The sequence below is a fragment of the Panthera tigris genome, chromosome X (genome assembly GCF_018350195.1).
Source record: "Panthera tigris isolate Pti1 chromosome X, P.tigris_Pti1_mat1.1, whole genome shotgun sequence".
Classification (NCBI taxonomy): Eukaryota; Metazoa; Chordata; class Mammalia; order Carnivora; family Felidae; genus Panthera; species Panthera tigris.
The window spans coordinates 114,597,996-114,621,564 of NC_056677.1; the positions used below are offsets into that span (position 1 = coordinate 114,597,996).

Below are 23,569 nucleotides of genomic sequence, written 5' to 3' on the forward strand. Positions count from 1 at the left end.
CACACACACATTTATGTATGTTTGGGACCTCTGAAGGCCTTATGGTAAGGGAAAGGAGACTGACTAGCTGGCCATGGGTGAGAATGTCGCTTTTTACTGAAAGCCTTTTACAAGAATCACGATCACCATGAGCATAATTACGATATTGTGCTGAGTGCATACATTAGATTCTATTTTTATCCTTATTTCACAACTGGAGAACTTGCCTGTGGTAGGCTGAATAATCACTCCCCAAAGATGCCCACATCTTAAGCCCTGGAACTTGTAAATATATTACCTTATAAATCAAAAGGGACTTTATAAACATGAGGAAGTTAAGGATCTTGAGATGGGGAGATAATCCTGGACCCTTGCAGTGGGAACAATGTAATCACAAAGATCCTCACTAGATGAAGAGGGAGGCAGGAGAGTCAGAGAAGATGTGACATGAGAAGCCCAGGGCAGGGACGCAGGGCCGAGAGCCAAGGAAGGTGGGCGGTTCTAGAACCTGGAAAAGCCAAGGAAGTGGATTCTCCTCCAGTTTCCAGAAGGAACGCTGCCCTACGAACACCTTTGTTTTAGCCCAGTGAGACTCATTTTGGACTTCTGATCCCAGAACTGTTAACCGAATACATTTGTGTTGTTTCGAGCTGCTAAGTTTGTGGTAAGTTGTTACAGCAGCAAAAGGGAAGTAATACACTGAGGTTGTGGGAGGTTAGCAATTTTCCAAAAACTTCTCGCTTGTAAGTGGCCGAATGAAAACCCAGATTCACCTGGGGCACCTGGGTGGCTCAGTGGGTTAAGCGTCTGACTTCGGCTCAGGTCACGATCTCACGGTCCGTGGGTTCGAGCCCCGCGTCGGGCTCTGTGCTGACAGCTCAGAGCCTGGAGCCTGCTTCGGATTCTGTGTCCCCCTCTCTCTCTGCCCCTTCCCTGTTCACACTCTGTCTCTCTCTGTCTCTCAAAAATAAACAAACATTAGAAATTTTAAAAAATTAAAAAAAAAAAAAAACACATTCCCCTGACTCTTAAACAGGCTATGATTGAAAAATAAAAAGAGTATTTTCATTTCAGCTTTCCTTCCTCTGGAGAAATTCCTAATGGACAGAAAAAGGAGCAACAGGAGGAATTTGGGGAAGCGTGGCAACGATGGTACAAGGATCGGGTTCAAGGTCAAGAGTCTAAACCTGAAACCCAAAACAAAGGTGACCAATGTGAATGCCTACCACGTGTTAGGGGAAGAATGGAAACATGTGAAGTAGGCAGGGTTTCATCAAAACACAGCCTGAAGGGGGCGCCTGGGTGGCGCAGTCGGTTAAGCGTCCGACTTCAGCCAGGTCACGATCTCACGGTCCGTGAGTTCGAGCCCCGCGTCAGGCTCTGGGCTGATGGCTCAGAGCCTGGAGCCTGTTTCCGATTCTGTGTCTCCCTCTCTCTCTGTCCCTCCCCCGTTCATGCTCTGTCTCTCTCTGTCCCAAAAATAAATAAACGTTGAAAAAAAAAAAAAAACACAGCCTGAAGGAGGTGGAAAATGGCAACTCACACTCTTCCCAGATGGTGAGTAGTCACCGGAAATGGTGGGGATTATGGTGAACTGGAGAGCATGGTGGGGGGGGGGGCACCACTAGTCAGTTTCAGCTAAATGTCAGGTGGAAAGGTGGGCTTTGCCAAATCTTCAATTTCTCAAAAGAAGCCAGAAATCCAGAGTTGTGTGAACCATCAGGATTTTTAAAGATGGGAAACAAGTTCAAAGTTTGTTGAAACACTGTATGACCTAAACAGAACACATCTTTGGACTACCAGTTTGTGACCTGTGACCTAAAGCTTCATGTCATCTGAACATGGGTAGGTATCAATATATGCTCCTCTCTCTGTGATTGCTGGCTAGGAGAATCTCGACGGGACAGAGCACTCGAGAAATTTTAACCAGAAAGGCCATATGGATTCAAGATCAGGTTGCAGATGTTTGACTATGAGCATACACATAGGGAGAGAGAGTGCTTTTTCTCTATACGGTATGCACACATTTGCCTAAAAGTTTCAAGATAATCCATTTTAAAACTATTGTTTAGGGGCGCCTGGGTGGCTCAGTCGGTTAAGCGGTCGACTTCTGCTCAGGTCACGATCTCGCGGTCCGTGAGTTCAAGCCCCGCATCAGGCTCTGTGCTGACAGCTCGGAGCCTGGAGCCTGTTTCAGATTCTGTGTCTCCCTCTCTCTGACCCTCCCCTGTTCACGCTCTGTCTCTCCGTCTCAAAAATAAATAAAACGTTAAAAAAAATTAAAAACAAAAACTATTGTTTATTTTTTGTTTATTTTATTTTCAGACAGAGAGCGAGCACGCACAAGCGGGGGAGGGGCAGAGAGCGAGAGAATCCCGAGGAGGCTGCACACTGTCAGTGCAGAGCCCGACTGTGGGGCTCAAACTCAGAAACCACAAGATCACGACCGGAGCTCAAATCAAGAGTCGGATGTTTCACTGAGCCCCCCCCAGGTGCCCCAAAACTAGTGTTTAAATGAACAAACAGCATATCACCTATCATAACTAGTATCAGACGCACATATCTTACAGCAAAGATAACCCAAGACCATTGAGCTTTTCCATTTCTGTTTGGGGATACTACATTTCTAAATTCTTTGGTATGCTGCTTTAAGAATCCCTAATCTTTATGGTTATATAAACATGAAAAAGCACAATTTCTATTTTCTCCACAAACCCCAGATTGTAAAACTATAAATCGTGTTTGAGAGCCTGTCAAAAGAGCAAAGGGATGTGGCCAAAGGTCAGCCTTATTTTATTTTGTTTTTATTTTTACTAAAAAAAAAAAAAAAAAAAAAAAGCCAGCATGGGAGAGGAAACAGCATTGCTTTTAGCTTCTTGCGGGCATTTTTTTTTTTTTTTTTTTGGAGTTTCAACATGTGACTGCTTAAAGGCACCTCCGTAGAATGAACATTTCTCCAGTCACTATGCGCGACACGCCCCCCTCCCCCCCCCCCCCCCCGCCCCCGCAGCAGATCTCTCTGGTTCTTCCGGTTAATGGGCACAGAATTAGCTCGCTCTCTCTCTCACCTTTCCTTCCTAGAGAAGATCTACTCCCTTCTCCTCACGCCTACCCTCAAATTCCACAGCTACGTAGCCTTATAGCAGTAAGGACAGCAAGAACAACAAAAGGCATACACTTGGACGCATCATCTCACTCCTGAAGTCTGGAAATTAACCTCGCCTAAATCCTTTGTGTAGTACCAAAGAGAGGCAATTCATACACCCTGTATACACTTGTCTGTGATTCTGTAGTTATTTCTTTTAAAATGTTCAGGGGCGCCCGGGGGGCTCAGTCGGTTAAGTATCTGATTCTTGATTGTGGCTCAGGTCATGAACTCACGGTTTGTGGGCTCGAGCCCCGTGTAGGGCTCCACGATGACAGTGCAGAGCCTGCTTGGGATTCTCTCTCTCTCTCTCTCTCTCTCTCTCCTCTCTCCTCTCTCCTCTCTCTCTCTTGCTCTTCCCTCTGCCCCTACCCCCCTGGTGCTTGCTCTCTTTCTCCCTCTCTTAAATAAACTTGGGGGAAAAAATGTTTAAAGTGCGTTATACATCGCAGAAGTTTGGTTACGTTACGATAAAACAACTTCTATTCCTACAGACTTTCTCCGTTTTTTAATCTCTAAGGCAAAGGAACGCAGTAACACTAAGACGAAACCTTTGACTGAAAGCCTATTACAGATGTGTGAGGCTTGGTACACACATTACCTAGTGAACCCCCATAACACTGCAGTCGAGTAGCTTTTACGGCCTTTTTCAGATGCACAAACCGAAGCACAGAGCAGTGCAGTAACTTGTCCAGGGTTCAGCCGGTGAGCAGGGGCACCCAGGCCTACCTGAATCCTCAGGGAGAGCTCTTTCTAAGACACAGAACACTTTTCAGTGTTACACAGGCTGAATGCACACTGACACTTGCTGCCTGGCGTTCAGGAATCACTTGACCCGAACATCTAACAGAGTGGGACAAATATTAATGGTCAAAAGAAACTGGGGGAAAGAATCTGGCATCATGGAGCCCATTGAACAGAGACTGCTCTAATCCAATAGCCTAACAGAATAGAACGCTCAGGCGTGGCCATGTGATTGACCTTGATACGGTCCGAACTACCTCTTCAGAATACACCGAGGACAATTTCATGACTTCAGGTACAGAGCAGAATTTCCAGCGTCGTGAACGAATTCCACACTGTTCTCCCAGACCGCGCCCTTACAGAGTACAGAAAGTAGGAGTGACTCTGCAGACCTCCAAGTAACTTGCCACATGACCTCAGGGGCAGAAGAGTCGTGGGGCACGGTCCTTCCTTGACATCTGTCCTTCTTGTCACTTATCTGTTATCATGCCCTCCCTCCCACTTGGCCACAGTCATTGCAATTTCCACCAAGTAACCCATTCAATCTTCTCTCTGGACTTTAAATCCACTGTCCCATCCTCTCAGGTGCTACTTGTATCACAGTCTCCAAAATCAGCCCAACTCCAGAGATCCTGCAAGGTCAAACCGCTGTGCCACCGGTGAGTTTCACATTTTTTGCCCTGGTCAAGCCAACCCATGTAAACAGAACAAATGCGACTTCCACTAGAGTTCTGGGCTTCCGACTTAATCCAATAAATTGCATTTCAAGACATTGATCCCTAGGGGCCACTTGAAAGAATTCATTTAAGAGAAGAATGGAGGAGAGAAACAAAGAAAGGTAATAGAAACCTATGTTCTTGCTTAAGGTCCAAACCAATATTCATTTCCTTCATGAAGCCATCCACCTGGAAGTTCTTTGGTAAGAGTTAGTTATGAACATGTCCTCCCTTCGCGAAATAGGTTGAGAGCTCTTTCAGTGCAACAGTCACGCCATAGTTACCTTGGCGAAACCTATATTGTGTGTAACGCAGTAGTCTATTGGCCTACTACTAGGTATATGTATTCAATGAGTGCGCGTGTCCTGAATTCACTTGTGTGTCTATTAACGTAGGTGCGTATACACGAAACTAAATTTGTCGCCGACAAAATATCTGTGTACATAAAGGAATCGGGAACTTTCCGGAAGCTTAAGCCAGTTACTTTTGATAACAAAAGTACCGATGCCAGCTGCCCCCAATGCCACGAAGCACGTACAAAGGCATTTCTTGCACACTACAAATTGTCGGGTCTGAAACTATTTATTCCCAAAGTACAAAATCATGTGTAGAGCTAAAGATACACAATTTTGTCAAAATAGAAAGATTCATAACCTAAACTATAATTTAAACTACATCATTCTGTGCTAAGACCTTGAGTAGAAAATAAAGCATTTACTCACCCATTGAAGTTAACACTCCTTCAACCACAATAAAACTCTTACTGGTTTAGTTTCCTTATCTTACTTTTGATTCCAGATGTCATTTTTTTTTCCTAAGGCTGATTTTTACTTTCTCATGTTTGTGTGTTGTCTTGATTTTTTTCAACGAGCAAGGACTGTATTTTAAATCCTAACATCGATAACATTAACTTTTCAAAGAAAAAGAGTGGCATTTAAAACCTTGTTGATGACCAGATATTAAATTAGTTAGTGTTATTTCACACACCCCCAAAATACATCTAAACGTCACTTTAGAAATTTGCTGGGAATTTAGTACACAAGTGAACCAATGAAGGGAAAAATTTACTTAGAAAAGTGTTTGAAACCTATTGAATGGAGAGATTTCTAAATTCTAGTCTATAATAAAAATCAAGTCACTTCTTTCCCTTAAAAAAAAAAAAGTTGTCAACAGGCTAGAATTCTGCATCTTTAAAGTTTGAATTTGGAAGACAATTGCAATCAGAAAGATTTCAAGTCATCAGACTTTTAAAATTTTTCACTGGAACAGTAAGTAACACCCAGGAAGGGCTGCCTTTTCAAACGCTGATGAAGTCAGCTCCAGACCTGTCCATGATATCACACTCTACTTGACCATGGTGAAAGGATGCATCCTTTTGTTAGATATTATCTTAACTCGCGATTTAAAGCTACTCTGCCAAACGATTCAAAACTGCTCACATGGCCTTCGACAAATAACACGCCTGACGATGTTTCCTCATAAACTTGATCACATTTAGATTTTGAAATTGCATTCAACCTCCTTGACTCCTTTATGTTTCCCTATGTCAAGATCACAGTGATCGCATCAATGCAATTCATGCAAACACAAGTCTCCATTCTCTCTCCATCTGTCCTTTAAAAGCCTCATTCGGCAGCAGTTTGTGCTATAGCACCATGCCGCAGCATCCCTGCACTTGAACTTGGGAATATAGGCTTTCCAGGACCGCAGGCAGAGCCCTTACCGCATTCCTTCTGAACCTCATCTTGCCTCTCGGGGGAGTTGCCTCTGCCATCTCGCCTATACACAATAACACTCTTCTTTTCCAGTTGTCAGTGCAACACAGATGAAATATGAGCTGCTTCTTGGGTAGTATTTAAAAACGGCAGCCAAAAATCTCTATCAAACAAAGCTACCGTAGCTGCTTCCATTACCAGCGTGGCAGCACAGCAAAAACACCCACTCTTCCTGATTAGTCAGCTGACGAGCCTTCCCGGCTGCTCATTGTAATTCAGAGTTGACACATTCCCCCAATTACTTAGCCAGATTGAACCTCATGGATTAGCTCCTGCCGGACCGCTGAAGATGAGGCATGTCCTGAGAGTGGAGAAAGGGGGAAAAAAAAATGACTCTCTCCTAGGGGCTTGATGGGACTGGCTTTCTCCTCTACGCAGTTTGATTTTTAAGGTGGAATGCTGAGAATCTCTGTGAAGGTAGTATTAACGGATACCCTTATTCTTGTCCTACCCTGATCCGTAACTGAAAATTCACTCCAGGTTTGTTGTTGTTGTTGTTGTTGTTGTTGTTATGGTTAAATGCTATTCTGAGTTTAAGCCTTGTGACAGGTTACCGGTTGGTGGAATGTTGTCTTGATGATAATCTAGAAAGAACACACAAACTTTCTAATAATGGATAGGCTTCTCTCCCAGACTGACATTTCCCCCAATTGTACAAACTGAAAATAATCTTGTTTCCCATCATTAAAAAGTATAACCTGACTGCAGTTTATTTTGGAATTTACAAATTAAGGTCTTCAAATTGAGTTGTGTAATTATTTCATAGATGTTTAAGGTAACATACCAAAGACAGTTACACCTTATCTTTTCAGTGGCAATTTTCGCCAGAAATCCTTTTTGCTGAATCCAACTTTTGCTCTCGAAATTAGCTTGTATTCAGTATTTATCTTTAATGCAAACAGTGCCCAATGGCTACTAATGGTCGGGATGTAATTAACGTGCTGGGTTTTTAAAAAATGTTTACTTATTTATTTTTGACAGGGACACTTGGGTGCCTCAGTGCGACTTTGGCTCAAGTCATGATCTCACAGTTCGTGAGTTCGAGCCCCGCGTCAGGCTCTGTGCTGACAGCTCAGAGCCCGGAGCCTGCTTCAGATTCTGTGTCTCCCTCTCTCTCTGTCCCTCCCCCACTCACGCTCTATCTGTGTCTCTCTCTCTCTCTCAAAAATAAACATTAAAAAAAATATTTTTGAGAGAGAGAGAGAGAGAGAGAGAGGGAGGGAGGGGCAGAGACAGGGAGACACAAAATCCCAAGCAGGCTCTGTGCTGTCAGTGCAGACCCCGACGTGGGGCTCGATCTCACAAATCATGAGATCACAACCTGAGCCTAAATCAAGAGCTGGAAGCTTAACCGACTGAGCCACCCAAGCACCCCTGTAATGAATGTGCTCTTGAGTATGGGTGTAGAAACTATACCACAAGCAGAAACATTTAACCTGTTAAAAAGAAACAACACCTAAGGTAATCTATAGCTGGTTATACGTCTTCATCACCTGGGCTCCCAATCTTGCCCAGCGCCATCACTTTGGCAGTAAAGAGAATGAAGGAACCCTGCGTGCCAAGGTCTGTGCTGAACAGGGTTCACACTTCCCCACTGAAAGATCGTCCCTAGAAAAGCAGAAAGGGGAGCTACACCTCCCAAGAAACAAGTCATTTCTGCTCCGTTGACTTGCAACCAACAGCATGAAGACCAAATCTGATATTTCTCTTTTAGAAAAAAAAAAAACAAAAAACAAAAAACAACCCTCTGTTCCAAGTGGCCTATTTGATTAATAAAAATAAAACCTTAAAAAACTGATGCTATGTGCCCAACGGTCACTCAACGAAAATTAATTTAATCAAGCAGATTGTTTTGGCCAAAAGAAAAAAGCTGGGCTGGGTAATAAAAAGTGTTTTATTGTAACAAGTGCTATATTAAGTAGAAAAGAATTGTAAACTGAAATCTCGTCAACAAGCGCAAGGACAGATCCTAAAAGGCCAGAGCAAGGTCAACAGCTTTGACTTGACTTTGCCCCATTGACACGGCTCAATAGTATACACCAGGCAGATTTATGCTCTCCGAAGGAATTTTACCTTTCAAAAAAAACCCAAAAAACAAAAAACACTTAAGGGGCACCTGGGTGGCTCTGTCGGTTAAGTGTCCGACTTCGGCTCATGTCATGATCTCACAGTTCATGGGTTCAAGCCCGGAGTGGGGCTCTGTGCTGTCAGCTCGGAGCCTGGAACCTACTTCGGATTCTGTGTCTCCTTCTGTCTCTGCCCCTCCCCCCCCCCCCCGTCGCGCTGTCTCTCTGTCTCTCAAAAATACACATTAAAAAAATTAAACATTTTTTTTTTTTTTGGTCTATCCACAAGTCATCTGGAAAATGATAGAAAGCAGCAGGTGGAAAGTGCAACAACTGAAGTTCATGACAATTCAATTCTTGCTCCGCCTCTTTTAGTTACTTAGATATTTGACCTTGGATTTCACACAAAACCTTTCCTGAGTGTGTATATCGACGTAATTCCCTCAGCTATGAGACAATTATAATGATACCTGCCTGCAGTACTTAGGAAACAGAATGACCATTACTTAACAAATGTGAACACTTGAAAAAGCAAAAATATATTACATGAAGTCAAGGCTTTGCTATTTTATTTCAGTCACATGTATGAATTTGGTATTCTTCTCTCCATTGCTTATAGTTAAACACTTCTGTTAAAGAAACAAACAAAAAAAAACCCACTTGGCTGATTGGCTCAAGATGAAGAATCATTCAAGCTGGGTATGAACAGAATCTCATGCATTTTACCATGTGAGTGCCGGTAGATTTCTTACGCTCTTTGGCTAGGCTAGCGCAGGAAAAGGTACACCGGTCAAGAAGTCCAACAACTTAGATCTCTGGCTTGCCTTCGCCACTAAATCAACTTCCTCCGGTGAGAGTGGCCTCCCATGTCAGTGGGGAGACGAAGATTTCTGATGATGGATGATGCTGGACTCTCAAAGAAAAGAATGTATTGGGGGCGCCTGGGGGGCTCAGTCGGCTGGAGCATCCGACTCCGGCTCAGGTCACGATGTCGCGGTTCGTGGGATCCAGCCCCGTGTTGGGCTCTGTGCTCCGAGCGTGGAGCCTGCTTGGGATTCTGGGTCTCCCTCTGCCTCTGCCCCTCCCCCACTCATGCTCGGTCTCTCAATAATAAACATTAAATACACACACACACACACACACACACACACACACACACACACACACACACACACACACATTGATTCCCAGCTACTCTGGTCTGATAGAGGAAGTTAACCGCATGGTACTTCTACAGACAGCCCCAATCTTGCCAGCTAGGTAGTCTACGGGTCCCACACTGCCCTCCTCTTCTATGAAGAAGGGTCTGACAATGCCACCGCATCCACGTGAGCCTAGTAATGTGAAAGATCACCCAGGCTGTGAGCAGGACTGCAGCTCTCATGTTTTTCTCTTAGGGAAACTGTTTTCTCCATCCGGGTCTTGGGAAGCTAGGGGCTAGAATCCAACAGGGGAGCTAAGTTCTATTACTGTTGAGTCACTGCCCTACTCTATCCCAGGGGAGGAAATGTCTAGAAAGACACACATCAAAATGTTAAAAAGTGGGAGCACCTGGGTGGCTCAGCAGGTTAAGGATCTGACTCTTGAATATCGGCTCAGGCTGTGATCTCAAGGTGGTGAGCTCAAGCCCCGAGTCGGGCTCGCCGTTGTCAGCACAGAGCCCACTTCAGATCTTCTGTCCCCTTCTCTCTCTGCCCCTCTCCCGCTCGTGCTCGCTCTCAAAAATGAATAAAACATTTAAAAAAAAAAGTATCTGCAGAATGCATTGGTACTTACTGAGGTTTTTTTTTTTTAATTTTTTAATGTTTATTTATTTTTGAGAGAGAGAGAGAGACAGAGACAGAGACAGAGTGCAAGCGGCGGAGGGGCAGAGAAAGAAGGAGACACAGAATCTGAAGCAGGCTCCAGGCTCCGAGCTGTCAGCACAGAGCCCAACGTGGGGCTCAAACTCACAAACTGTGAGATCACGACCTGAGCCACAGTCAGACGCTCAACCGAGCCAACCAGGCGCCCCAGTACTTACTGAGATTTTCTGAAGAGAAATTTTGAGAGAAGACCATGTATCCAATCTTCGATCAAGAATAATGGTAAACCGGGAGTCAGATCCATTTTGCCTGCAAGATAAGAAGAAATCATGTTTTGCTTAGTAACTACCCAAATTTGCTAGGTATGTCCCTAATTCTGACTGTTTCATTTACATTTGCTGTCTCAGCTAAAGATAAATTTATTTGGATTGGGAAAGCTATCACAAAGCGCTACATGGGAAAACCAGTTTAATTCCGTGTTCCACCACTCAATATTGAAAATTTCTTTTTCGGCACTAAAGTCATTCTTTTTTTTGTTTTGTTTCAGGTTTATTTTGAAAGAGAGAGAGAACGTACTATCAAGCACAGAGCCCAGTGCAAGGCTCAATCCCACAAACCTTGAGATTATGACCTGAGCCAAAATCAAGAGTCAGATGCTTAATCGACTAAGCCACCCAGGTGCCCCTAATGTCATTCTTTTAAATAGTCAAGGGATAGCATAATGCAAATAGGTCACTAGGATAAATTTGGCATAGTGCAATCCTGGGTGTGGGAAAAGTTTATAGACAGCTGTCCTTCATTACACAGATTTAACTTTTCATGGCAATCCATCAAGAGCCCATGATCCATCCATCCATCCATCCATCCATTCACTCACTCAGAAAAACACTGTTAAATACAGGTTTCTATCCTGTCTGTGCCTTTAGAGGAGGAAGTTTAACGAATGTTTTATTTGCCCTAAAAAGACCACTTTTAGGCTTTAAGGGGTGCACTATAAATTTAGTTTTCTGTGATTTTGACTTTTCGTTCATGAGGCTCTTCATATTTTTACCATTGTAGACTTGTGCCCTCTTAGTCTTCAGGGTTAATAAGTGGAAAATGTTTCCTTTAAAAATCTGTTTTTGGGGGAAAGTGGGTGATGGGCATGGAGGAGGGCACCTGTTGGGACGAGCACTGGGTGTTGTATGGAAACCAACTTGACAATAAATTTCACATTTAAATAAACAAACAAACAAACAAACAAAATCTGTTTTGGGGGCATCTGGGTGGCTCAGTCGGTTAAGTGTCTGACTCGACTTCAGCTCGGGTCATAATCTCACGGTTCATGAGTTCAAGCCCCGCATCCAGCTTTGTGCTGACAGCACTGAACCTGCTTGGGATTCTCTCTCTCTCTCTCTCTCTCTCTCTCTCTCTTTCTCTCAAAGTACATAAATAAACTTTTAGAAAAATAAATAAAAATTTGTTTTCAACCTAAATACAATCTTTCAGGAAGCTTTGGAAACTTACCCTCACTCTTGGCTAGGAAGATTTCCTTTTAGACAAATCGAAGGCTTTAAGTTTGATCATCGTTTTCAACGTATGCTTTTCTTCACGAGGACAATTATTTCTAGACTCCCAATTTTGTTTTCCTAGATCCTCGGTACAATTTTTTTTTTACCAATTTAGGTGGCTGTCCGCTTCCCCTTACATGTTTTCTTTCTTATCTCCTCTGAAGGTGAGTCTTATAATCCACTTACAATAATAATTACAGCCACACTACAAAGGCATTTTCCTGTTATATTCAAATGGGCACCTGATACATAACAAATTGAAAAAAATGTAACGAAACGCCATACCTTGCAATAGATGTCAAGTAAGTCAACACTTTCGCTATCACTTCTTCTGGTATACATCTGAAATTACAATTTTCTGGAAAAGTAATGATCCAAGCATTATCCTTTCCCCGGCCACCTAAGACAGTATGAAAAAAAAAAAATCAGCCGAATTAACAATTCATGTGACAACAATAAGGAAGAGGTTTCGAAAGGGGCGGTTAGAAGACAGTTTGGGGCCAATGTAACTTATACAAGGATGATGGTCTCCGCATAAATCAAAATGGCAACACGCTCCAAAGTTTAAGAAGCAGCCAAGTAGTTCTACATGAAAACAATGCAAGAAAGAAGAGGGAGCAAGAGAGAAGGCAAAAGGAGTGATTAGAGTCCGAAGAAATTTTCATAGAATGCCTATAATAAGTGTAGTTGAAACCACAGCTGAGCCCTCATATTGGACAGCCAAGAGTATTGGGGAATAACTGTTTCCATACCAGTGCTAAGGGCCTAAATCCCAACTGGTGACTGACAGCCTGACAGGAAATGGAAACCTTGATAGAGTCAACCACTTACAGCTATGGTGGGCCTGAAAGAACACAGGATATAAACTACAGGAAATAAGCAACGTTCAAATGGATTTGTGGAAGAAACAACATAAGCAGTAACGGCGACAATGGTATAGAACTCTTACTGATGAATGCAAAGAAACAGCAAAGACCATAAATTCTTTGTGAGTTAAAATTCAGTGCGCACCCTACCCCAGAGCCCTCCCCATAGCTCGGAAACTATGGAACATTCAGAATGAAAGCCATCTAAGTGCAGGGATGAGCCTTACACATGTTTAAGGTCCTACTCTACAGCCTGCCCAACAGCTGGGCACAGAGTAGGTGCTCAATAAATACTCAGTGCTAAGTGGAAGTTGAAGGATTCTTTTAGGAGGAAAGTTATAGGGTGGCCTTCGAAGTTAGCTTGCTAATGGAAATTTTTTGAGAAGTTTAGTTGTAATTCTTATTTGGCTGAATTCAAGTGAATAAAGATATCAGGATATAAAAAAAATTCAATGCGCAATAAAAATATGACAAGGGCAAGGCTCCTGGCTGGCCCAGTTGGAAGAGCATGCGATTCTTGACCTCAGGGTTGTGAGTTCAACCCTCACGTTGGGTGTAGAGATTACTTAAAAAAATAAATAAACTTTTAAAAAACTATGATGATGGCAAAGGAGAGAAAATGGAGTAAAAATACTTAATGCAAAAGAAAGCAAAAATGGAGCGAAAAAAACCAAAGAACTAATGGGACGAGTAGAAAACGAATAGTAAAATAGTAGATTTAAACCCAGCTATATGAATAATCACATTAAATGAAAATAATCTTGACATCCCAGTTCAAAGTTAGAGATGATCAAGTTGGATTAAAAAAAAAATCAAGACCCAATTATACACTACCTACAAGAAACACACTTTATTTTTAATTTAATTTCTTTTTTTTGGAGTTTACTTATTTATTTTGAGAGAGAGAGAGAGAGAGAGAGCAGGGGAGAGACAGAGACAGAGACAGAGAGAGACAGAGACAGAGAGAATTCCAAGCCGGCTCCACGCTGTCAGCACAGAGCCTGAGTCAGGGCTCAGTCTCACAGTTCGTGAGATCATGACCTAAACTGAAATCAAGAGTCAGATGCTTAACCGACTGAACCACCCAGGCGCCCCTCAAATGATTTTCTTAATATCTAGTAATATTCCTGACTCCGAAATCTATTTTGTCTAAAATTAGATGGCTTTATTGGGTCCCTCACACTCAGCATGGAGCCCACTTGGGATTCTCTCTCTCTCCCTGTCTCTGCTCTTCCTCCGTTCTTTTGTGCACACTCTTTCAAAATAAACAAACAGACTTTAAAAAGAAAAGAAAATCATTTGATAATCAAACAGTGGTAAATTCATCAAAAGAACATAATAATCCTAAATGTGTATGTCCCTGATAACAGAGCTTCAAAATACATAAAACAAAAACTAATACAGCTACAAGGAGAAACCGACAAATCCACAACTTGAGCCAAAAAATTTCACCACCCCTCTCTCAACAACTGACAGAACAACTAGACAGGAAATTTGCAAGGATACAGTATACTTAAACAACAATCTTTTTTTTTAATGCTTATTTATTTTTGATAGAGCGTGTGAGCAGGGAAGGGGCAGAGAGAGAGAGAGGGAGAGAGAGGATCCAAAACCAGCCCTGCGCTGACAGCAGCGAGCCCTATGTGGGGCTCGAACTCCTAAACCGTGAGATCACGGCCTGAGCCAAAGTCGGCTGTTTAACTGACTGAGCCATCTAGGCTCCCCCCTCCATGTTTATTTTTGAGAAAGAGAGAGAGAGAGACAGAGACAGAGAGAGATCATGACCTGAGCTGAAATCAAGAGTCAGACGCTTAACCAACTGAGCCACACAGATGCCCCAGAATATTATTCAGTCTTTAAAAAGGGAGGAAATTCTGACATATACTGACATATACAACTTGGATGGACCTTGAGGCTATCATGCCAAGTGAAAGAAGCCAGCCACAAAAAAGACAAATCCTGTATGATTCCACTTATATGAGGAACCTAGAGTAGTCAAATACCCAGAGACAGAAAGCAAAATGGTGGTAGCCAGGGGCTGGGGGGAGAAGGGGACAGGGAGTTATTTTTTAGTGGGTACAGAGGTTCGGTTTTCCAAGATCAAGAGTTCTGGTGATGGACTGCGGGGATGGCTGCACAACGACGTGAATATACTTAATGCCACCAAACTATACATTTAAAAACGGTTAATGGGGCGCCCAGGTAGCTTAGTCGGTTAAGCGTCCGACGTCAGCTCAGATCATGATATCACGGTTCGTGAGTTCAAGCCCCACATTGGTCTCTCTGTTGTCAGCACAGAGTCTGCTTCGGATCCTCTCTATCCGTCTCTCTCTCGGCCCCTCCCTGCTCATGCACGCTCTCTCTCTCTCTCTCTCAAAAAATACATATTTAATAAAAAAGGGTTAAGATGGCGCTCTCGGGTCCTCACTTCCAAGATAACCAAGAAGAGAAGGAATAAGGGTCATGACACAAAGGGCCACGGCCACATGCAGCCTATTTGCTGTAGCAACTGCACTCATTGCATGCCCAAGGACAAGGCCATTAAGAAGTTCGTTATTCCAGGGGCACCTGGGTGGCTCAGTCAGTTGAGCTTCCGAATTCGGCTCAGGTCACGATCTCACGGTCTGTGAGTTCGAGCCCCGTGTTGTCGGGCTCTGTACCGACAGCTCAGAGCCTGGAGCCTGTTTCAGATTCTGTGTCTCCCCTCTCTCTCTGACCCTCCCCCGTTCATGCTCTGTCTCAAAAATAAATAAACATTAAAAAAAATAAATAAGTTTGTTATTCGGGGTGGGGGGGTGAGGGGGTCCTGGATGGCTCAGTCAGAAGAGCAGGTGACTCTTATCTCGGGGTGATGAGTTTGAGCCCCACGTGGGGTGTAGAGAATAGTTAAATAAAACTTAAAAAAAAAAAGTTAATTATTCAAGAGGTACCTGGCTGGCTCACTCAGTAGAACATGTGACTCTTGATTTCAGAGTCATGAGTTCAAGCCCCATATCGGACTCCATGCTGGGCATGAAGCCTACTTTTAAGAAAATGAATACAATCTTAAAAAAAGGAAGAAGAAGAAGAATTTTGGTATTCAGACCACAGTAGAGGCCACTGCCATCAGGGACATTTCCCAAGGTAGTGTCTTCAATGCCTATGTGCTTCCCAAGCCGTGTATGAGACTACATTACTACGCAAGGTAGTCCGGAATCGCTCTCGTGAAGCCCCGAAGGACCGAACACCCCCACCCCGATCTAGACCCGTGGGTGCTGCCCCACGACCTCGACCAAAACCCATGTCAGGAGCTAAGACCTTGAGGACCGAAGAAAAACTGTTCTCTGGAAAAAGATAAAATGGGAGATTATACTTTCTTTGAATGTTTCCTTCTTTTGAGAGAGGGAGCGAGAGAGAGCAGGAGAAGGGTAGAGAGAGGGAAAGAATCCCAAGCAGGCTCCATGCCGTCAGCACAGAGCCTGACACGGGGCTCGACCTCACAAACTGTGAGATTATGGTATCAGTGGAAACCAAGAGTCACATGCTTAACCCACTGAGCCAGCCAGGCGCCCCAAATGGAGATTATACTTTTTAAAAAATGGTTAAGGGGGTGCCTGGGTGGCTCGGTCGGTTAAGCGTCCGACTTCGGCTCAGGTCATGATCTCACAGTCCGTGAGTTCGAGCCCCGCGTCGGGCTCTGTGCTGACAGCTCAGAGCCTGGAGCCTGTTTTGGATACTGTGTCTCCCTCTCTCTCTGCTCCTCCCCTGTTCATGCTCTGTCTCTCTCTGTCTCAAAAATAAATAAACGTTAAAAAAAAATTTAAAAAAATGGTTAAGGCGGTCAATTTTACGTTATGAGTATTTTATCACAATTTTTCAAAACTACGTACAAATGCATATGCATACACCAAGGCATAGAACATATATGTGAAAAGTAAAACTTCCTCGTAAATGGAACTCTAAAAAAAATAACTTAGTACAAGCTGCTTAATTAGGGTCACTTGATGGCATTTGTAAGAAACATTTAAATAATCAGAGGGGTGCCTGGGTGGCTCCGTCGGTTAAGCGTCCGGCTCTGGCTCAGGTCATGATCTCACGGCTCGGTTCGTGAGTTCGAGCCCCGCGTCAGGCTCTGGGCTGACAGCTCAGAGCCTGGAACCTGCTTCAATTCTGTGTCTCCCTCTCTCTGCTCCTCTCCCACTCGCAGTCTGTCTCTCTCTCTCTAAAATAAGTAAACATTAAAAATTTTTTTTTAAATAATCAGAGCTATGGCAGAAGAGAAAATCTCCAGGAAGTCACCTCAGTTACCACCCTCTCTCTCAGAATTCTGCTTGCACCTATCACAGATTTCCAAAGGCGTGTCTGAAAGGCAAACGTACGAGGGTAGCAAGATTGTTTTCGTCACGAATCGAAACACACTTAAAACCTCTATTCTGTAAACGTCTATTTGTTTAGCAACCATGTGCATAATGCATAAACGTTCATTAAAATAGTGCCTCTCAGCAAGCAACTCTCGATCTCAGGGTCATGTTGAGCCCCACGTCGTGTGCAGAGATTCCTTAAATACATAAAAAGTTAAAAAAAAAAAAAAAACAAACAAACAGTGCTTCCCAAACTCCGCGTGCACCTATGTGTGCGGCTACTTATATAATAAACGGGTGACCACACTGGTTTTGCTAAGAAATTCGTTCATTTGGGACGCCTAGGTGGCTCACCCGGTTGGGCATCCAACTGTTGATTTTGGCTCAGGTCACGATCTCACAGTTCGGGGGTTCGGGCCCCACGCTGGGCTCTGCACTGACAACGAGGAGCCTGCTTGGGATTCTCTCTCTGCCCCTCCCCCGCTCGCTCTCGGTCTCTCAAAATAAATGAATTAATTAAAAAAAAAAAAAACTACACGCGTTAGAGAGTGAGGAAATACATAATTTACAAAAAGAAATTCATGCACTGTTCTAGTCTAAACATACGAAAAGTCTGCTTACCGGACAAGAAGGCGATATCTTGCATTAAGAAATGACTGATGTCCTTCACACAGAGCAGCAGCTGGCTTTCTATGACAAACGAGAAAGGGAGAGAGATGACACGCGTGTTGGAGCTCGGCCGGAAGCATCCGCACGATTTCTCATCATGCCCAAAAGAACCCCGGGGGTCCCGCACACACACCGCTGCCCTTCCCCCTCTACTCCTCTGGGCTACACCGCGAGGAAATCGCACTCTTGAAAATATCGCTGGGGAAGCGGGACCAGTGTCCCGGTTCTCAGAGTCTATACCTAGGGCATAAGCTACTCTCCCTCACCAGAAAGCCAGGGGCCAAGGTCCCAGCTCCAGGACGTCCCGATTTGTTTAAAGGGTAGGCTGTCACACAGAGACACCGTAGCGGACGGTCTTCTACTTCTGATAATGATAATCCCTTTCATTCTGCAAAGCTTATTAGCGATTACAGAGCACTTCTCGCATCTTTCAGCTTATTGGCGTTCAGGAAACGGTAACATATGAACTTGCCTTTGATTATTAGAGGCGGAACGACATCCAGGCATTGCTAAGTGGGTTTTAGTTGCCCCAGATCTTCAGTGCTAATTTCTCATGTCCCTTTCCAGTGAACTCTACAGGAGCCAAAAATCAAAGCCTACTACCTGCCTCTGGTCCATGGGCAGGGATAACTTTTTAAAGGAAACAGGTCATGAAACAGGGCTATTTTGGATGGCTGGTTTTAATGCCTGTGGCTCCACATCCCCTACAGAAGCCACGTTTTCCACGGCTCTCGGACACAAAGCGCCTTCAAAGACCGAGTAGATGGTGGTGTCAGGCTGATGGCACATTAGAAAGGAATTAGAAACCCAAGTTCTCGGTGGGTCCACCCTAGACAGCGTAATGGGTATCGGTCATGGAATGACCCACCCTCACATAAATCCTCCCGATGTAAAACATAAAAAAAAAAAAAAATTCAGTGACGTATCATTTTCATAAAACGCGTGCCATTAAAAATCTGCAATCTCTCAGGACATAACAGTCAATTCCCCAAAACGTCTTGTCATTAAAAAAGTAGATTCCTGCTACGTCCCAGGCCCAGGCCCGTGCATTTCCATCTGTGAGCCTTCACATCCAGACTGCTGAACAGTTATTTGTTTAATGCTACAAGTTTCCTCACATCAAAGAATGTGTTTGTGGGGCCCCTGAGTGGCTCGGTCGGTTAAACGCCCGACTCTTGACTTTAGCTCAGGTCATAACCTCACGGTTCATGGGTTCGAGCCCCACAGCACGGAGCCTGCTTGGGATTCTCTCTCTTCCTCTCTGTCTGTCCCTCCCTCCTCCACTCCAAATAAATAAATAAACCTAAAATTTTTTTATTTTGTTTTAATATTTATTCACCTTTGAGAGACTGAGACAGAGCATGAGTGGGGGCGGGGCAGAGAGAGGGAGAGACACAGAATCCGAAGCAGGCTCCGGGCTCCACGCTGTCGGCACAGAGCCCAATATGGGGCTCAAACCCACGAGCCGTGAGATCATGACCTGAGCTGAAACCAGATGCTTAACCGACTGAGCCACCCAGGCGTCCCTAGTCTACAATTCTTTAATCCGTTCATGTAGTAAGAGGCACCAGGGTGTAAAATAAAATTAGGCCAAGAGCTGCGAGTGGAAGGACGCAGGCCTAGCGCGGGCCAGGCCACGGAGCAGCGCTGCGACCCTGAGCAAGTTACTCCAGACCACCGGCCTCACTGTCCCGGTTTCAGAAAACAAATGCTTTCTCGGTCCCCTTCCATTCTAGGAGATCCAAGAGCAGGTAAAATCCATAGTTACAAGAAAAACTGATGTTTCTATAGTAAAATATCACCCCCCAATTGTGCCATAAAAGGAACATCTCCACACTAATGAAAAAGGGGGAAATAATGGGTGAAAGGGAACACGTCACTACTCTAAGAAATGATCACGTTCTGGATCGGAAATAGACTGAAGGGAGAGGAGCCAGAAGACACAGGGTTATCACTGAGCAGCCACAAAAGATAAGGGGAGACGGCTGCTGACAACAGAGAGAGAGAGAGAGAGAGAGAGGGAGAGGGAGAGGAAGAGAGAGAGATCTGAGACAAAAAGCACACATTTGTCTTACTTGGGACTGGTTGCTAAACCGAAAACCAGCTGGTTACGAACACCGTAAACCCCCCCCGACGGAGCAGCCCTTCACTAAGAGCTCTGCGGGACGACGATGCACTTGAACCGTCTAACACAACCAGACACAACCTAAAAGCAAAAGACAGGTAAAGTGCTTGCCAATTCATTCATTCCATACATAGGACTAGGAAGCAAACGAGGACAAGTTTTTACTGCCTTGACCATAAATTATGAACCGATCATGAACGTTTCTTTTATAAAAGACAGTTGTGCAGGGGCGCCTGACTGGCTCAGTCGGCAGAACATGCAACTCTTGGTCTTGGGGTGGTGAGTGTGAGCCCCGTGTTGGACATAGAGATCACACACACACACACACACACACACACACACACACACACACACACAAAGGTTTGTGCAAATGAGGAGACGAGCTCAGAATTCCAATCTGAAGAATTTAGGGGCACCTACCTGACTGATTCTGTTAGCAGAGCACGCAACTGTTGATCTCAGGGTTGTGAGTTCAAATCCCACAGTGGGCATGGAGTGCACTTTAAATTTTTTTTCAGTGTTTGTTTATTTTTCAGAGACAGAGAGAGACAGAGCGTGAGCAAGGGAGGGGCAGAGACGGGGGGAGACACAGAATCCGAAGCAGACTCCGGGCTCCGAGCCGTCGGCGCAGAGCCCGACTCGGGGCTCGAACCCACGAACCGTGAGATCGTGACCTGAGCCAAAGTCGACCGACTGAGCCACCCAGGCGCCCCGCATGGAGCCTACTTTAAAAAAAGTAACAAAAAGTATCATTTTTAAAGACCGATGTTGCATGCATTCGCTTTTTTAAACAAACATTTATCCAGTCCCTACTAGGTGTTACACACTGTTAAGTGTGGATAGACGTTCTGGGTGAAAGTAAAGGTTCACGTTCACATTAGTTTGTGAAATCGTGAGTCTGAAGCAAACCGCAACATCCCCCAGCACAGACACATACGCACCATGCAACTCCTTGGGCTATGTCTGCAGTATGCGTGCTATTTGATCACGTACTTTCGGTTTGTTGGTTGGCTGATCTCGCAGCTCGTGAGTTCGAGCCCCACGTCGGGCTCTGTGCTGACGGCTCAGAGCCTGGAGCCTGCTTCTGTGTCTCCCTTTCTTCCCGCCCCTCCCCCTGCTCATGCTCAGCCTCTCTTCCTCTCAAAAATAAACATATATCAAAAAAAGTTGTTTTAATAAAGAAATAAAATAAATAAAAAATACAAGTCAGAATGCTCTGTAGATGAAATGACTGCCATGGGAGGTAGACAGAGCAGCCCTCCCCGTCACAAATAGTGTTTGAACACAGGCCGAGCTGCTCTGTGGGAAGCAGGCTGGCGAGGACAACCAAGCACGCAGCTGGCTTGGAATAAATGCTCTCTCTCTCGTGTCCTACTTCTTCAAGAGTCCATGCCTCCATGATGTGAGTATGTATTTCCATTCCAAGGAACCACAACTCCACTGGGTTTATCAACCCCTAGAGGGAAAATGGTAGTTTAGAAAGTTAGGTAACTTGGTACCTACGAGCATTCTCATTTTTTTTTTTTAAGATTTGTAAAAAAAAATTTTAACTAATCTCTAACAGAAAACCATGGAGGAGGGAAAGGGGGGGAAAATTACAAATAGAGAGGGAGGGAGGCAAACCATAAGAGACTCTTAAAAACTGAGAATAATCTGAGGGTTGATGGGGGTGGGAGGGAGGGGAAAGCGGGTGATGGGCATGGAGGAGGGCACCCGTTGGGATGAGCACTGGCTGTTGTATGGAAGCCAATTGGACAATAAATTATATTTAAAAAAAAAAAATTTTTAAGTAATCTCTACACCCAGGGCATCTGGTTGGCTCCGTGGGTAGAGCACGTGACTCTCGATCTCAAGGTTGTGAGTTCAAGCCTCACGTTGGGCACGAAACCTACTTTAAAACAAAAATAAGTAATGTCTACACCCAACGTGGGGTTTGAACTCACAGTCCTGAGATCAAGAGTCGCACGCTCCACTGACGGAGCCAGTCAGGCGCCCTATAAGCATTCTCATTTTATAGAAAGCGTTTTTACTCTACATCCTGCTGTGTAACAGCAATAATTCCAACCCTTGAGCTTTATTTCACAGTGACGCTCTCTCCCAGGGACGTTTATCCTTTCTCCGGGGTTTCTGTCCCTAGACGATAGAAGAAAACGGAGTTCTGAACCGTGCTGCACACACACGCCATTCTGTCCGGGCGCGAAAGAACCACGGCAAACAAACTGCTTCAAAGGCCAAACACCACTAATATCCTCAAGTTTTCCTAAAAATAAAAAGCAAAAACGGAGCTCAGATTAAAACAGAAGGGAAAACAACAGAACCGTCAACTGGAGGGATCCAGTCTCTTCCATGGCCACCGCCAGGATGAAAACAGACGGGAAAACTGTAGCATATGATTAGCAGTACACGTCATTTGCCGAGCACCTACTATCTGCCAGGCACAGCACAGAGCATTTTGGATGCATTTTCTCTGGTCTCAACAACAATCTCCCAAGATGGGTATTGAAACCCTCACCTTCCAGATGAGGAAACAGGCTCGGAGAGGCTCCCGTTCACGCTTATTCATTCAAGAAATTCACACTGAACAACTACGAGGCAGCAAGCACTGCTCAGACCTGTGGTAGAATCCAGTAGATTTAGCAGAAGCTTTTACAGCCCTATCTATTCGGTCCCCTAGCCTTCTTCAGACAGACGGTCTAAAATCTGCCCTCGGAAGAAAATCCACAATTAGCTCTAAAGCAAATTACTAACTAGGGAGGTCTCCATCACCTGCCATTTCCTTCCAGGAAGTTTCATTCCAAACTATACCAAGATTGTTTACCAACAATCTTTTGCAAGAAACACCATTATTTTTCCAGCCTGAAATTCTTAACAATGATGCTTACTTTTAGCCATCATCTCTTTGAAAGTTCCCTATTGCTGATGTGCAGAACTCAGATAAAATTAGGTCTTGAGTCCTAAATCCTGTCGCCAGGCACATGGGATTCTAGGGGTGTAATTTTTTCTCTTTCGATATGAGAGGCAGATCCACTATCCATCTGTAAACAGCAATGACTTAGCACATGCAACACGCTGAACTTGTGTTATGCTTTAAAAAGTAGAATCAGGGGCGCCTGGGTGGCTCAGTCAAATAAGCGTCCGACTTGGGCTCAGATCATGATCTCACAGTTTGAGAGTTCGAGCCCCGCATCGGGCTCTGTGCTGATAGCTCGGAGCCTGGAGCCTGTTTCCGATTCTGTGTCTCCCTCTCTCTCTGCCCCTCCCCCACTCACACTCTGTCTGTATCTCTCAAAAATTGATAAATGTTAAAAAAAATTTTTTTTAAGTAGTATCAACAAAAGGGTCATTCTGAAACCATCACAAAATGGGGGCACCCGGGTAGCTCAGTCGGTTGAGCATCTGACTTCAGCTCAGGTCATGATCTCGTGGTTCACAAGTTTGAGCCCCACGTCGGGCTCTATGCTGACAACTCAGAGCCTGGAGCCTGCTTCGGATTCTGTGTCTCCCCCTCTCTCTGCCCCTCCCCCACTCATGCTCGTGCTCTCTCTCTCTCTCTCTCTCAAAATATAAACATTAAAAAAATTTTTTAAAGCTTAAAAATTAACAGAAGATACAACATATAAACAACAGGCCATAATATATAGTGCAGTATGTGCTATAATAGAAATATACAATATAGGATGTAAGGGGTGAGAATTATTACATCTAAATTGAGGAAGTGAGAAAAAAGGACAGTTTCAGAGATGATGTAACATCTGAGCTGGGCCCTGAAAACTGATCAGGGTTCAAATA

General features: G+C 44.3%; 1 protein-coding gene and 1 pseudogene across 1 annotated transcript in view; one reads left to right on the plus strand and one right to left on the minus strand.

Moving 5' to 3' along the window:
• MCF2 (MCF.2 cell line derived transforming sequence) overlaps positions 1–23,569 on the minus strand; it is a 100,044-nt gene that overhangs the window by 54,219 nt on the left and 22,256 nt on the right. Inside the window, 3 exon segments of the mRNA XM_042974927.1 lie at positions 10,449–10,539; positions 12,066–12,180; positions 17,608–17,676. Coding sequence (XP_042830861.1) covers positions 10,449–10,539; positions 12,066–12,180; positions 17,608–17,632 — 231 coding nt within the window. The 5' untranslated portion in view covers positions 17,633–17,676.
• LOC102971971 lies at positions 12,301–15,983 on the plus strand (annotated as a pseudogene).